General features: G+C 41.3%; 1 protein-coding gene across 5 annotated transcripts in view; it reads right to left on the reverse strand.

Annotated features, from left to right (window-relative positions):
* DGKA (diacylglycerol kinase alpha) overlaps nucleotides 1-14,853 on the reverse strand; it is a 348,225-nt gene that overhangs the window by 82,114 nt on the left and 251,258 nt on the right. For all 5 annotated transcript variants that reach the window (XM_069758422.1, XM_069758425.1, XM_069758424.1 and 2 more), the window contains 3 exons: nucleotides 4,200-4,290; nucleotides 3,980-4,056; nucleotides 3,195-3,342 (listed from right to left, as the gene is read on the reverse strand). In XM_069758422.1, coding sequence (XP_069614523.1) covers nucleotides 3,195-3,342; nucleotides 3,980-4,056; nucleotides 4,200-4,272 — 298 coding nt within the window. In that variant the 5' untranslated portion in view covers nucleotides 4,273-4,290. The remainder of the gene's footprint in view (nucleotides 1-3,194; nucleotides 3,343-3,979; nucleotides 4,057-4,199; nucleotides 4,291-14,853) is intronic.

Genomic DNA, 14,853 nt, shown 5'->3' on the forward strand with positions numbered 1-14,853 from the left:
GTAAAAGCAGAAAAAAATGTCTTCTATGTACACCACTTGCACACAGTTTTTGAAGGAACTCGGCAAGGAAGTTGTCCTAAACATCTTGGAGAACCAACCACAGATTTTCTGTGAATGTAGGGTTGCACAAATCTTTTTGTCTTTTCATGTAATCACAGTCAAACTTGATTATGTTGAAATCAATGCTCTATAAAGGCCATATCATCACTTCCAGGACTCCTCATTCTTCTTTATTCTGTATGCATAGGGGTCTTTGTTCTTCTGCAGGATAACATTTGGAGCCAATCAGATGCCTCTCGAATGGTATTATATGATGAATATATATCTGCCTATATTTCTCAGCATTGGGGACACCAAGAAATTGTCATAGTTGGAGATGGTAGATGCAGTGGTTGGTCATGGAAATTTAATGCAGTAGATAAAAGGGACATCATGCTCACTGCCTTCAAAATTGGAAGATGCCAAGCAGTGCCATCATATCAGAACTGCAGCAACCAGGTAGAACCAGGTATATCTATTTACTGTTCAAAGAAGTCTGGTCAGAAGTTGTCTACATGAAAAAATGCTGCCCAAAACCATACTTTGGAAGGGAAACAAGGCCATGTGACTCAGCTATGCACGAAAACAAAGGAATTGCGGTGCAGAAACTGATGCAGACTGATCATTCAAAATGTGAAATATTTGGCTGTAATAAAAGGCAGTTTGTCACCAAAGGACTGGAGAGCAGTACAATAATGAGTTTCTGGAGGCAACAGTAAAGGATTGTGAAGGTTCCTTGTGAGTTTTGGGCTGCATTTCAGCAAACAGAGTTGGAAATTTGGTCAAGATTAATGGTGTCCTTAATCCTGAGAAATACAGGCAAATACTTATCCATCAAGCAATACCATCAGAGAGGCATCCATTGACATCCAACATTAACCAGGAGCAGGACAAAGACCCTAAACATACAGCCAATGTCATTAAGAACTATCTTCTGCATAAAGAAGAACAAGGAGTCCTGGAAGTGATTACATGGTCCCCACAGCACCGTAATCTCAACATTATCAAGTCTGTGTGGGACTTCATCAAGAGAAAGAAGGATTTACGCAAGCCTACATCCACAGAGGATCTGTGGTAAGTCAAGGTATATGTTTCCCTGCTAAGTTCCTCCAAAAATTGTGTGCAAGTACACTGAGAAGAATTTATGCTTTGATCCCGTTTTAAAGGAAAACCCAGCTCTGGCGCCGGCACTCCGGAGCGGAGCGTGCAGCTCCATGTATTGCTGTGCGGCTGCACGCTCCGCTCCGGAGTGCCGATGCCAGAGCTGGGTTTTCACCTGCGAGACTTGGCCGTATCTCGCGTATGTGTGATCCCGGCCTTAGGCTGTGTTCACATCTGCACTGAGTGCTCCGCCCCATAATAATCTGGTCAAAAATATTAGACAAAATAGCAAGCATGCTGCTCTAGTTTAGCAGTGATAGAATAGACACCATGGGAATGACGGAAACACCACAAACCCTACTGTAGTCGTGTGTCGGGCACAGATGGTGTCTACTATGATGTAGCAGAACAAAATAAATAGTGAAATACAGCTACAATATATATACTTAAATATTTTTGTACTTTGCAATAATAGAACTAGTCCTACACCAAATCAGTTCAATCTCAGCTTGTATGTCTTAGATTTCATCAAAGGGGAAGATAACAGGACGTGTGTAATTAAATGAGGTAAGGGAAAGCTTGAAGGGAAGAGGGACAAAACCTAGGGGGCAAAACAAGGGCAAATAGGTAAAGAGCAGCCTGATTTAGCTGTTAAAGGGAACCTGTCACCCCCAAAATCGAAGTTGAGCTAAGCCCACCGGCATCAGGGGCTTATCTACAGCATTTTGTAATGCTGTAGATAAGCCCCCGATGTATCCTAAAAGATGAGAAAAAGAGGTTAGATTATACTCACCCAAGGGCGGTCACGGTCCGATAGGTGTCGCGGTCCAGTCCGGGGCTTTCCATCTTCTTACGATGACGTCTTCTTCTTGTCTTCACGCTCCGGCGCAGGTGTACTTTGTCTGCCCTGTTGAGGGCAGAGCAAAGTCTTTCAGTGCGCAGGCGCTGGGAAAGGTCAGAGAGGCCCAGCGCCTGCGCACTGCAGTACTTTGCTCTGCCCTCAACAGGGCAGACAAAGTACGCCTGCGCCGGAACCGCAGCATGAATACAAGGAGAGGACGTCATCGTAAGAAAATGGGAGGCCCCGGCCTGGGCCGCAATGCCCATGGGATGAGACCGCCAGCGTGAGTATAATCTAACCTCTTTTTATCAACCTTCAGGATACATCGGGGGCTTATCTACAGCATTACAGAATGCTGTAGATAAGCCCCTGATGCCTGTGGGCTTGGCTCACCTTCGATTTTGGGGGTGACAGGTTCCCTTTAAGAAATGAATAACAAGGAGGATGCAAAAGGAGGTGATCATGTAGAGCAGGTCAGCATCAAGATCTTCCCTGTGCAGCCACTCTGAGATAGAGTCAGGAGTGAGAAGAATCAAGAATTGCGAGGGGTCTGGATTCACAGGATGTTGATATTATTCAGTTATGGCAATGTGGTATTACTGAGTCACTGGATGGTGACTGATAATAATTAGTCACTATATTTAGGGTAGTGTTAATGACACAGGAGTACATATTTAGTGGGGAGCACAGTCAACACCTCTGAACTCGAGGACCCAGCTATGTGGCAGCAATACCTTGCATAAAGATTACTATGAGTGAAATATACATTTATTATTATTGTGCACAGTGATAATTATTTATGTGCCATCATAACTGATGATAAATAATAGTTTCTTCTCCTTTTTATCATTACGTTTGTTTGCGTTGACCAATTGGCATCATGATTCATGATTATAACTGGTGCGTATAATTGGGCCTGTATTACGGGTGTATTCCATTATTGGTGCCCAGGGCAGCAGGAGTTGTACATACGGCCGTGTATGTACGCCATTCAGAATAGGACATTCTCGGACACTGAAAGTACTAGACAGACACAAATTCCGAATAACGAGAATATTCCAAAGCTGGCATGCATGTTAATAGACTCCAAACACCTACAGGAGATTTTTTTTTCCTTTATTAAAAAAAAAAAAAAATAATTTATTAAAAAGATATTACAAGCATAAAGGAATACCCGTCTTACTATAAATATGGACATTTTCCAGAGACTCACCATTTGTCCCAACCGTTTCATTGCCTTGTCCATCCACGCTGGGTGCTGCCAGGAAAGACATGAACAGCCGCTTGTAGAGATCAGGAGAAATTTCATCTGTATCCAGGTAGGCTTTCAAGAAACTCTTGAACCCCTCAAAATCTATTGACTGGAAAATATAAAAGCAAGGTTTTAGGCATGCCGATAAGGAATCTCTTTTCACAGACTTTACATATGCTCAGATTCCAGTGCTACTATAGATTTAGGATTTTTTTCAAAACTTGCATAAAAATGAACATTAAAGATTGTTTGCTATCCTGCAGTCTGCTGGAAAATCAACAATGACTTTTTTTGTTTAGTCACAAACTGTCTGCATATTGAGAATAATATTAGCATCTATTATAAGTAGCCCGAAACGCATGAACCACCATGCTAGAGATAATTGTAGAAGTGGATAGCATGGATATGTGCACATGCATGTTTGCATACTGAGCTAATTGTTATCGTAATTTGGATTTCCTCACTTTGCACAGTTTTTTCTTCTTATACTATAGCTAATGCAATATAACCTGAAAGATGCCTTCTTAGGGCACGGCATACTGCGTGAAAGGACATTGTGAAGGTCCTAGGTACATCTGAAAAACATACATTTACATGGAAACCTCGGTCACAGCAGATCCTCTTAGATACAGAACTGGGAAACACCCTGACGTAATATCACTTTTAAGCTATACCACAGCACCTGCTGCAGAGGAGGCGACCCTGCACACGAAAAATAGAACAAGGAAATCTGCAGAAAAGCTCACCTCCTCTGTTAGGTGGGGGTTGGAGGTGCCATCTCCGTAAAACTCCTGCAGAACATCTTGAACCTTTTTGCTGCTGTCTAGAAATAAAATAGCATTTGATTTGAGCATGTAATCTCTGGCACAATTTTCTTGCAGTCTTCTCCTCTATCTGGGACAAGGGAGCCTGAAGGTTGAATGATCAGGATATATGCAGTGGAGAGTATAGAGGACGTTTACTCACAATCTATGTACTTCTGCAGTTGGGTGAACTCCTCGGGGCAGAGGATTGCCCACTCCTTGTTCTCCTCACTCATTCTGGCTCTGCGACAGCCCTGCGGCAAGGCAACAAGATGAGGTGAGCGGATCCAATGTTCAAGGAAGAGGAAAGAGAGTATGAGAGAAAGGGGGGACTGCCTGGGATGAATGGGGTCTGATTCTGGCTCAAACCTTGGATTACATATTAGCTGATCTAACACATTCTCCCAGAGATTTCCAGAACCACCGAGCTGCTGTAATAATGAGAGAGACAGATTGAGTGGCAGTGTGACAGCGAGAGAGGGGGAGGCAAGAATGGGATGGAAAGAAATGGAGAAAACAGATAAACCAGGGATACACACTGGATGTGTGCAGCAGAAAAAAAAAGTGGCACTGGTGAAAAGAAGACAGGAAGGGAGAAATGAAGGGCTGAGAACAGCTGTACAAAACAAGAACTGAGGGCACAGGAGACGGGAGAGAGGGGGATCCAGCAGTGAGTGGTGGGTGTAGTGCAAAAATATAAAGTGTCAGAGGAGGAGATTTAGAGAACGAGGAAAGGTAAGACCACACAGACCATGGAGACAGCCTTGAATTCAGACACATCAGTAACATGGCTATTCTGTTTTCCTTACTCCGAGGCAATATTATTGGTGCTTACATCTAATTATTTTCCTCCTCTGTCTCCTGTTACAATCCAGTCCATAAACCTACTTAATAGATGTTCAGATATAGATATATCTATATTTGAACAGCTATTATTATATATATACATATATATATATATATATATAGATATATATATACCGTATATATATATACATATATAGATATATATCTATATATGTATATATATATTCCGTTGTACAATACTTGAGCATCAAGGATAAACATGTATAATGTCCTCAGCAATAAGAGGAAACACTGACATCTAAAGCAGGACATTCAAAAAAAAAATATGGCCAACCCCCCCCCCGCCCCCCCCCCCCCCCCCCCCCGCTATTAGTTATTCAAGACTCTCCTGCCAAGAGGCAATAATAACCACCTACAATTAGCAAAAAAAAAAGTATTAAAGAACAAGTAATAAGCAGTAGGAATGTCAATCATACGTCTTGCATGTCGAGTATGCATGTTGGCCTCTCTGGCATAAAGAGGATCTGACACATAGTGCTGAACCGATTAATAAGGTAAATGTCTAAAGAAAGCACAACAGCAGCTTCTCTCAGCAAACACAACAAAGTCAAATAAACATGTAATGGGCATTTTCATAAAGTCACCTGCTGCGTTGCAGGCGAGAACCGCACATACTTTGAAAAATATCTTTTTGAACATCACTCTCAAGCAAAATAAGAAGACAGGTCCTTTAACACAGTGGTTCTATACACAACTACCCGGACAGGACAGAGCAATGACTGCGTAACCTGCAGCTAATATGTTCTGTATGGTCCTTAATACAGTCATGGCCAAAAGTATTGACACCCCTGCAATTCTGTCAGATAATACTCATTTTATTCCTGAAAATGATTGCAAACACAAATTATTTGGTATTATTATCTTCATTTAATTTGTCTTAAATGAAAAAACACAAAAAGACAAAAAGAATTGTCCTAAAGCCAAATTGGATATAATTCCACACCAAACATAAAAAAGGGGGTGGACAAAAGTATTGGCACTGTTCGAAAAATCATGTGATGCTTCTCTAATTTGTGTAATTAACTGCACCTGTAACTTACCTGTGGTACCTAACAGGTGTTGGCAATAACTAAATCACACTTGCAGCCAGTTGACATGGATTAAAGTTGACTCAACCTCTGTCCTGTGTCCTTGTGTGTACCACATTGAGCATGGAGAAAAGAAAGAAGACCAAAGAACTGTCTGAGGACCTGAGAAACCAAATTGTGAGGAAGCATGAGCAATCTCAAGGCTACAAGTCCATCTCCAAAGACCTGAATGTTCCTGTGTCTACCGTGCGCAGTGTCATCAAGAAGTAGCCCATGGCATTGTGGCTAACCTCCCTAGATGTGGACGGAAAAGAAAAATTGACAAGAGATTTCAACGCAAGATTGTGCGGATGTTGGATAAAGAACCTCGACTAACATCCAAACAAGTTCAAGCTGCCCTGCAGTCCGAGGGTACAACAGTGTCAACCCGTACTATCCGTGGGCGTCTGAATGAAAAGGGACTGTATGGTAGGAGACCCAGGAAGACCCCACTTCTTACCTGAGACATAAAAAAGCCAGGCTGGAGTTTGCCAAAACTTACCTGAAGAAGCCTAAAACGTTTTGGAAGAATGTTCTCTGGTCAGATGAGACAAAAGTAGAGCTTTTTGGGCAAAGGCATCAACATAGAGTTTACAGGAGAAAAAAAGAGGCATTCAAAGAAAAGAACACGGTCCCTACAGTCAAACATGGCGGAGGACTGCTTGACCATGTACATGGGATTATGAAGTCTGAAGACTACCAACAAATTTTGCAGCATAATGTAGGGCCTAGTGTGAGAAACTGGGTCTCCCTCAGAGGTCATGGGTCTTCCAGCAGGACAATGACCCAAAGCACACTTCAAAAAGCACTAGAAAATGGTTTGAGAGAAAGCACTGGAGACTTCTAAGGTGGCCAGCAATGAGTCCAGACCTGAATCCAATAGAACACCTGTGGAGAGACCTAAAAATGGCAGTTTGGAGAAGGCACCCTTCAAATATCAGGGACCTGGAGCAGTTTGCCAAAGAAGAATGGTCTAAAATTCCAGCAGAGCATTGTAAGAAACTCATTGATGGTTACCGGAAACAGTTGGTCGCAGTTATTTTGGCTAAAGGTTGTGCAACCAAGTATTAGGCTGAGGGTGCCAATACTTTTGTCTGGCCCATTTTTGGAGTTTTGTGTGAAATGATCAATGTTTTGCTTTTTGCTTCATTCTCTTTTGTGTTTTTTCATTTAAGACAAATTAAATGAAGATAATTATACCAAATAATTTGTGTTTGCAATCATTTTCAGGAAGAAAATTAGTATTATCTGACAGAATTGCAAGGGTGTCAATACTTTTGGCCATGACTGTATAAGATCATGTTCTCAGATCTAGTTACGGTATTTATGAGATGAGGCAGCAAAGAGGAGACCACATGAGGGTTAAACCATTTTCTCTTCTTTTATTGGTATTGACTTAAATATTTAATGCTGTTTTGCAAACTATTATTATAAAGAATGACAATGGCTTGATTTTCAGAATGTTATAACTTCCTCCTTTACCACTGAGTGATCTCATAATGAGATTACAGGAGCAGCTTTCATTGCTTATAAGGAGGAAACAGCTAATGCACAACATGTCTTACAGTCAGCTAACAATTTTCTTATTGAAAAAAAATGTATATATAAAACAACAAGTTCACAAGACCGAATTTTTGGTCCGAGTGCTTTCCGTGAAAAAATTGACATCATAAGAACTGCACTAGCACCAATGTTATACAATCAGGCTGTTCAGCCAGGCATTTATTTTACACAGACTCAGCATGTTCTATTCTCTTCTGCATAGCGGATGAGACTCACCTATTGAACTCTATGGATGCATAAAATAAAATAAAAATTCCACACCAATCCAGCATATACAGTGGTGTGAAAAAGTCTTTGCCCCTTCCTCATTTCCTATTCTTTTGCATGTTTGTCACACTTAAATGTTTCAGATCAGCAAACAAATGTACATATTAGAGAAAGATAACACAAGTAAAGACAGAATACAGTATATAAATGAAGGTCTTTATTATTAGGGAAAAAGAAATCCAAACCTACCCCTGTGTGAAAAAGTGACCCCCCCCCCCCCCCCCCCTTTAACTGTGGTTTATCACAGTTTTGGGAAGCAAAGTTCAAATTCCCTAGCCACTCCCAGGCCTGATTACACCTGTTCTCAATAAAAAAAAAAGTGATTGTCTCCTAAATCTAATAACTGGTTGGGTCACCTTTAGCAGAAATAAATGCAATGAAGCGTTTGCAATAACTGGCTATGAGTCTTCTACAACCCTCTGGAGGAATTTTGGCCCACTCATCCTTGCAGAATTGTTGTAATTCAGCCACATTGGAGGATTTGCGAGCATGAACCGCCTTTTTAGGCCATGTGCCCACATTCAGGAAAGTGTGCAGAATTTTTCTGAGCAAATCAGGACTACTTTCACAGGAAATCTGGACACTTTTTTTGCACGTTCTCAGCACATTTTTTTTGCGGATTTTTGGCGTTTTTTTCCAGAGCTTCCCAATGCAATAATATAGCGGGAAATCAGCAAAAGATCCGCAAAATTAATGAACATGCTGTTTTTTTTCCGCGATGCGTTTTAATCGCGGAAAGAAATGCAACATGTGCACAATAATTGCGAAATGCATTAAAAATTATAGGATGCTTAATGTAAGCGTTTTTGCAGCAGAAAACCGCCGAAAAAACGCGAACAAAATGCAAAAAATCCGCAACGTGTGCACATAGCCTTAAGGTCATGCCACAGCATCTAAAATTATTATTTTTTTATATATATTTATATAGCACCATTAATTCAATGGTGCTGTAAATGAGAAAGGGGTTACATACAGGGTTATAGATATCGTTTACAGTGAACGAATTTACAATGACAGACTGGTACAGAGGGGAGAACACCCTGTCCTTGCGGACTTACATTCTACATTATTAAGGTCAGGACCGGACTAGGCCACTCTAAAGTCTTAATTTTGTTTCTCTTAAGCCATTGAGAGGAAGACTTGCTGTCGTGTTTTGGATCATTGCCCTGCTGCATAATCCAAGTGCGCATCAGCTTGAGGTCAAGAACAAATGGTCGAACATTCTCCTTCAGGATTTTTGATAGACAGCAGAAATCAAGGTTCCATTTACCATAGCAAGTCTTCCAGGTCCTGAGGCAGCAAAACAGACCCAGACCATCACACTACCACCACATTTTACTGTTATGATGTTCCTTTTCTGAAATGTGGTGTTACTTTTACGCCAGATGTAATGGGACATACACCTTCCAAAAAGTTCAACTTTGTCTTGTCAGTCCACAGAGTATTCTCCCAAAAGTCTTGGGTATCATCAAGATGTTTTATGGAAAATCAGAGACAAACCTTTATGTTCTTATTGCTCAGCAGTGGTTTTCGTCTTGGAACTCTGCCATGCAGGCCATTTTTGCCCAGTCTCTTTCTGATGGTGGAGTCATGAACACTGAACTTAACTGAGGAAAATGAAGCCGGCAGTTCTTTGGATGTTGTTGTGGGGTATTTTTTGACCTCTTGGATACTTCGTCGCTGTGCTCTTGGTGTAATTTTGGCCACTCCTGGGAAGGTTCACCACTGTTCCATGTTTTTTGCCATTTGTGGATAATGGCTCTCACTGTGGTTCGCTGGAGTCCCAACGCTTTAGAATTGCCTTTATAACCTTTTCCAGAAAGATAGATCTCAATTTCTTTGTTTTATATTTGTTCCAGAATTTATTTGGATCACGCCATGATATCTAGCTTTTGAGGATCTTTTGGTCTACTTCACTTTGTCATTCAGGTCCTATTTCAGTGATTCCTTGATTGGGAACAGGTGTGGAAGCAATCAGGCCTGGGTGTGACTGGGGAATTTGAACTTGGCTTCCCAAAGATGCGATAAAGCACAGTTAATTTTTGTTTTAGGGGTGGGGGGCAATCACTTTTCCACACAGGGTCCTGTAAGTTTGGATTTCTTTTTCCCTTAATAATAAACACTTTCATTTAAAAATTGTATTTTGTGTTCACTGGTGTTATCTTTGCCTAATATTTAAATTAGTCTGGTGATCTGAAGCATTTAAGTGTGACAAACATGCAAAAATGTTACACAACTGTAGCATCTGTTTTTAAAGGGGTTGTCCACTTCTTGGACAACCCCTTCTAAATCCCTAAGTTTCCGTCCAGTAAAATTATAGCACTTATGCTCACCTCCAGTGTCAGTGTTGTTACAGCAGTATTGGCACTGGCTCTCCCAGGGATCACGTGACTTCATATCACGCGATCTCTGTGGCCAATCAGCAGTAGATTCACTCTCCCTGACTTCGGACGAATCATATACATCCAGAGCAAGTAAGAGAGCAACATGTATGTGATTTGTCTGAAGGCAGGGAGAGAAAAGCCTGCGCTAACTGGCCCCAGGGATCGCATGACATAATGTCATGCAAATTCCAGGAGTGCCAGTGTCGACATTGCTGGAACGTCGCCGGTACCAGCGCTGAGTATAAGTGGTTATTATTTTACAGGGGTGAAACATAGGGATTCAGAAGGGGTTGTCTGAGTAGTGGACAATCCCTTTAAGGAAACTATATTCGGTCAAGAATAACTGCTGATAAAATTGGATACCACACAGATCTCACACAGATTGCATACAATGACAATTGAGAACAAAATTGCCTATTTTTTTCTGGATAAAACTTGGAAGATTTATTTACATCCTCGTATGAACTTAGCCTGAGATATGGAACACCTATAAAAACATATACAGTAATAAATATAGTTAGTGGGTTAAACAAACATCTAAGTCCATAAATTTTAATATTTTTATACTCAAAGGCAATATGTGACCAGGTTTTTACTATGTAATCCAAGAGCAGCAAGCTGTGGTAACAGAGACCCTGATTCCAGCGATGTGTCACTTACTGGGCTACTTACTGAAGTTTTTTTGTAAAATACCTTTTTAATATCTTTCACATCTTAATGTTCTCTGAATGCGGAGTTCTGTATCACCCCGCCCACATCACTGATTGGCAGAAAGTTGCCAACCAGTGGTAGTTATAGAGAGCAGGAGGACTGCATGGCATGAGACAATTAGTCATCTAGTGATTATCTCCTACTGATAAAACACTGATTTTATTGAAAGTACAATATCAGCCCAGTAAGTGACATATCGCTAGAATCAGGCTCTCTACCGAATATCCTTTGGTGCTCTCAGATTGTATAGCAAGAACCTGCTGATAGATTTCCGTTAACCCCAGTTCATATGGAGAAAAGAAAAAATTTTTGCATATACGCAAATTGACACAAAGTGCAAATAGTTACTTTTTACGCCCTGACAGGACCCTGGATCAACATTATATTTTACTACCTAAATAAAACTTTAAATAAATGTAATTTATGGAAAAGCCCTTTAATCAGCGTGTTGCTGCCAGAGGAAATGGAACATTTTATAGTAAATTAAAAAGGAAATCAACAGATCTTTACATATTATTTTCTCATATCCAGTTAATTGTTGTAAAAAACAAGCCCACAAATAGTATATCACAATATAAAACACTCTTGCAAAAGAAAAATAGTTTGTTTTTAGTGGAGATAAACACAAAACCGAACATGTGAATGTAGCCATAGCTTGAAAAGGATGGGAGTTTGTTAGATTGTTTGCTACAATGTCTCTTAGCTTTAAAGGGACACTGTCACCTGAATTCGGAGGGAACAATCTTCAGCCATGGAGGCGGGGTTTTTGGGTGTTTGATTCACCCTTTCCTTACCCGCTGGCTACATGCTGGCTGCAATATTGGATTGAAGTTCATTCTCTGTCCTCCGTAGTACATGCCTGCACAAGGCAATCTTGCTTTGCGCAGGCGTGTACTATGGAGGACAGAGAATGAACTTCAATCCAATATTGCAGCCAGCATGCAGCCAGCGGGTAAGGAAAGGGTGAATCAAACACCCAAAAACCCCGCCTCCATGGCTGAAGATTGTTCCCTCCGAATTCAGGTGACAGTGTCCCTTTAAGGTACCTTCACACTGAGCGACTTTAGAACGATAACGATAGCGATCTGTGATGTTGCAGCGTCCTGGATAGCGATATCGTTGTGTTTGACACGCAGCAGCAATCTGGATCCTGCTGTGAGATCGCTGGTCGGAGCTAGAAGGCCAGCACCTTATTTCGTCGCTGGATCACCCGCTGACATCGCTGAATCAGCGTGTGTGACGCCGATTCAGCGATGTCTTCACTTGTAACCAGGGTAAACATCGGGTTACTAAGCGCAGGGCCACGCTTAGTAACCCGATATTTACCCTGGTTACCACTGTAAATGTAAAAAAAAAAAACACTACATACTTACATTCTGGTGCCTGTTGCGTCCCTCGCCGTCAGCTTCCCACACTGTGTCAGCGCCGGCCGGCCGTAAAGCTGAGCACGTCCCCGCTCTGTTTTACGGCCGGCGCTTACACAGTGCAGGGAAGCTGAAGGCGGGAGACGCAACAGACATCGGAATGTAAGTATGTAGTGTTTTTTTTTTTAGATTTACAATGGTAACCAGGGTAAACATCGGGTTACTAAGCGCGGCCCTGCGCTTAGTAACCCGATGTTTACCCTGGTTACCAGGGGACTTCGGCATCGTTGGTCGCTGGAGAGCGGTCTGTGTGACAGCTCTCCAGCGACCACACAATGACCTAAATAGCGACACTGCAGCGATCGGCATCGTTGTCTATATCGCTGCAGCGTCGCTTAATGTGACGGTACCTTTATTTATCAATTGCAATCCACGTACCACATGTAAATCAGTGTTTTGCTTATCTGAATGCAATCCATTACAGTATATCACCTTTACAAACTTAACCCCTTAGTGACAGAGCCAATTTGCAGCTTAATGACCAGGCCAATTTTTACAATTCTGACCACTGTCACTTTATGAGGTTATAACTCTGGAACGCTTTAACGGATCCCGCTGATTCTGAGACTGTTTTTTTGTTTTGTACTTCATGTTAGTGGTAAAATTTCTTTGATATGACTTACGTTTATTTAAGAAAAAAATGGAAATATGGCGAAAATGTTTAAAATTTCATCATTTTCAAACTTTCAATTTTTATGCCCTTAACTCACTGAAGTATGTCACACAAAATAGTTAATAAATAATACTTCCCACATGCCTACTTTACATCAGCACAATTTTGGAAACAAAATTTTTTTTTGTTAGGAAGTTATAAGGCTTAAATTTGACCAGCGATTTCTCATTTTTATAACAAATTCACAAAACCATTTTTTAGGGACCATCTCACATTTAAAGTCACTTTGAGGGGTGTAGATGACAGAAAATACCCAAAAGTAACACCATTCTAAAAACTGCACACCTCAATGTGCTCAAAACCACATTCAAGAAGTTTATTAACCCTTTACGTGCTTCACGGGAACTGAAGCAACGTGGAAGGAAAAAAATTAACATTTAACTTTTTTTTTTTTACAAATATTTGAATTCAGAACCAATTTTTTTTATTTTCACAAGTGTAAAACGAGAAAATTAACCACAAGTTTTATTGTACAATTTCTCTTAAATACGCCGATACCCAACGTGTGGGGGTAAACCCCTTGTGGGCGCACGGCAGAGCTCGGAAGGGAAGGAGCACCGTTTGACTTTTTCAATGCAGAATTGGCTGGAATTCAGATGGGATGCCATGTTGCGTTTGGAGAGCCTCTGATGTTCCTAAACAGTGGAAACCCCCACAAGTGACACCATTTTGGAAACTAGACCCCTTACGGAATTTATCTAGATGTGTGGTGAGCACTTTGAACCCCCAAGTGTTTCACTGAAATTTATAACGTAAAGCCATAAAAATAAAAAATTGTATTTTTTCCACAAAAATGATCTTTTCTCCCCAAAATTTTTATTTTCACAAGGGTAACAGAATAAATTAGACCACCAAAGTTGTTGTGCAATTTGTCTTGAGTGTGCCGATACCCCATATGTGGGGGTAAACCACTGTTTAGGCGCACGGTAGATCTCGGAAGTGAAGGAGCGCCATTTGACTTTTTCAATGCAGAATTGGTTGGAAATGAGATGGGACGCCATGTCGCGTTTGGAGAGATCCTGATGTGCCTAAACAGTGGAAACCCCCCACAAGTGACACCATTTTGGAAACTAGACCCGTTAAGGAACTTATCTAGATGTGTGGTGAGCACTTTGAACCTCCAAGTGCTTCACAGAAGTTTATAGCGCAGAGCCGTGAAAATAAAAAATATTTTTTTTCCTCAAAAATGATTTTTTAGACCTCTTTTTTATTTTCACAAGGGTAACAGGAGAAATTGGACCCCAAAAGTTGTTGTCCAGTTTGTCCTGAGTACGCCAATACCACATATGTGGGGGGACCACTGTTTGGGCGCATGGCAGAGCTCGGAAGGGAAGGAGCGCCATTTTGGAATGCAGACTTTGATAGAATGGTCTTCGGGGGTCATGTTGCATTTGCAGAGCCTCTGATGTGCCTAAACAGTAGAAACCCCCCACAAGTGACACCATTTTGGAAACTAGACCCCCCCCCCCCAAAGGAACTTATCCAGATGTGTGGTGAGCACTATGAACTCCCAAGTGCTTCACAGAAGTTTATAACGTAGAGCCGTGAAAATAAAAAAATCGTATTTTTCCCACAAAAATGATCTTTTTACCCCACCAATTTTTACTTTCATGAGAGTGACAGGAGATATTGGACCACTAAAGTGGTCCAATTTGTCCTGAGTACGCTGATGCCCCATATGTGGGGGTAAACCACTCTTTGGGCGCACAGCAGAGCTCAGAAGGGAGGGAGCACCATTTGACTTTTTGAACGCAAAATTGGCTGGAATCAATGGTGGCGCCATGTGGCGTTTAGAGACCCCCTGATGTACCTAAACAGTGTAAACCCCCTAATTGTAACTCCAACCCTAACCCCAACACAC

Source organism: Ranitomeya imitator, chromosome 3, assembly GCF_032444005.1.
Source record: "Ranitomeya imitator isolate aRanImi1 chromosome 3, aRanImi1.pri, whole genome shotgun sequence".
Lineage (NCBI taxonomy): Eukaryota > Metazoa > Chordata > Amphibia > Anura > Dendrobatidae > Ranitomeya > Ranitomeya imitator.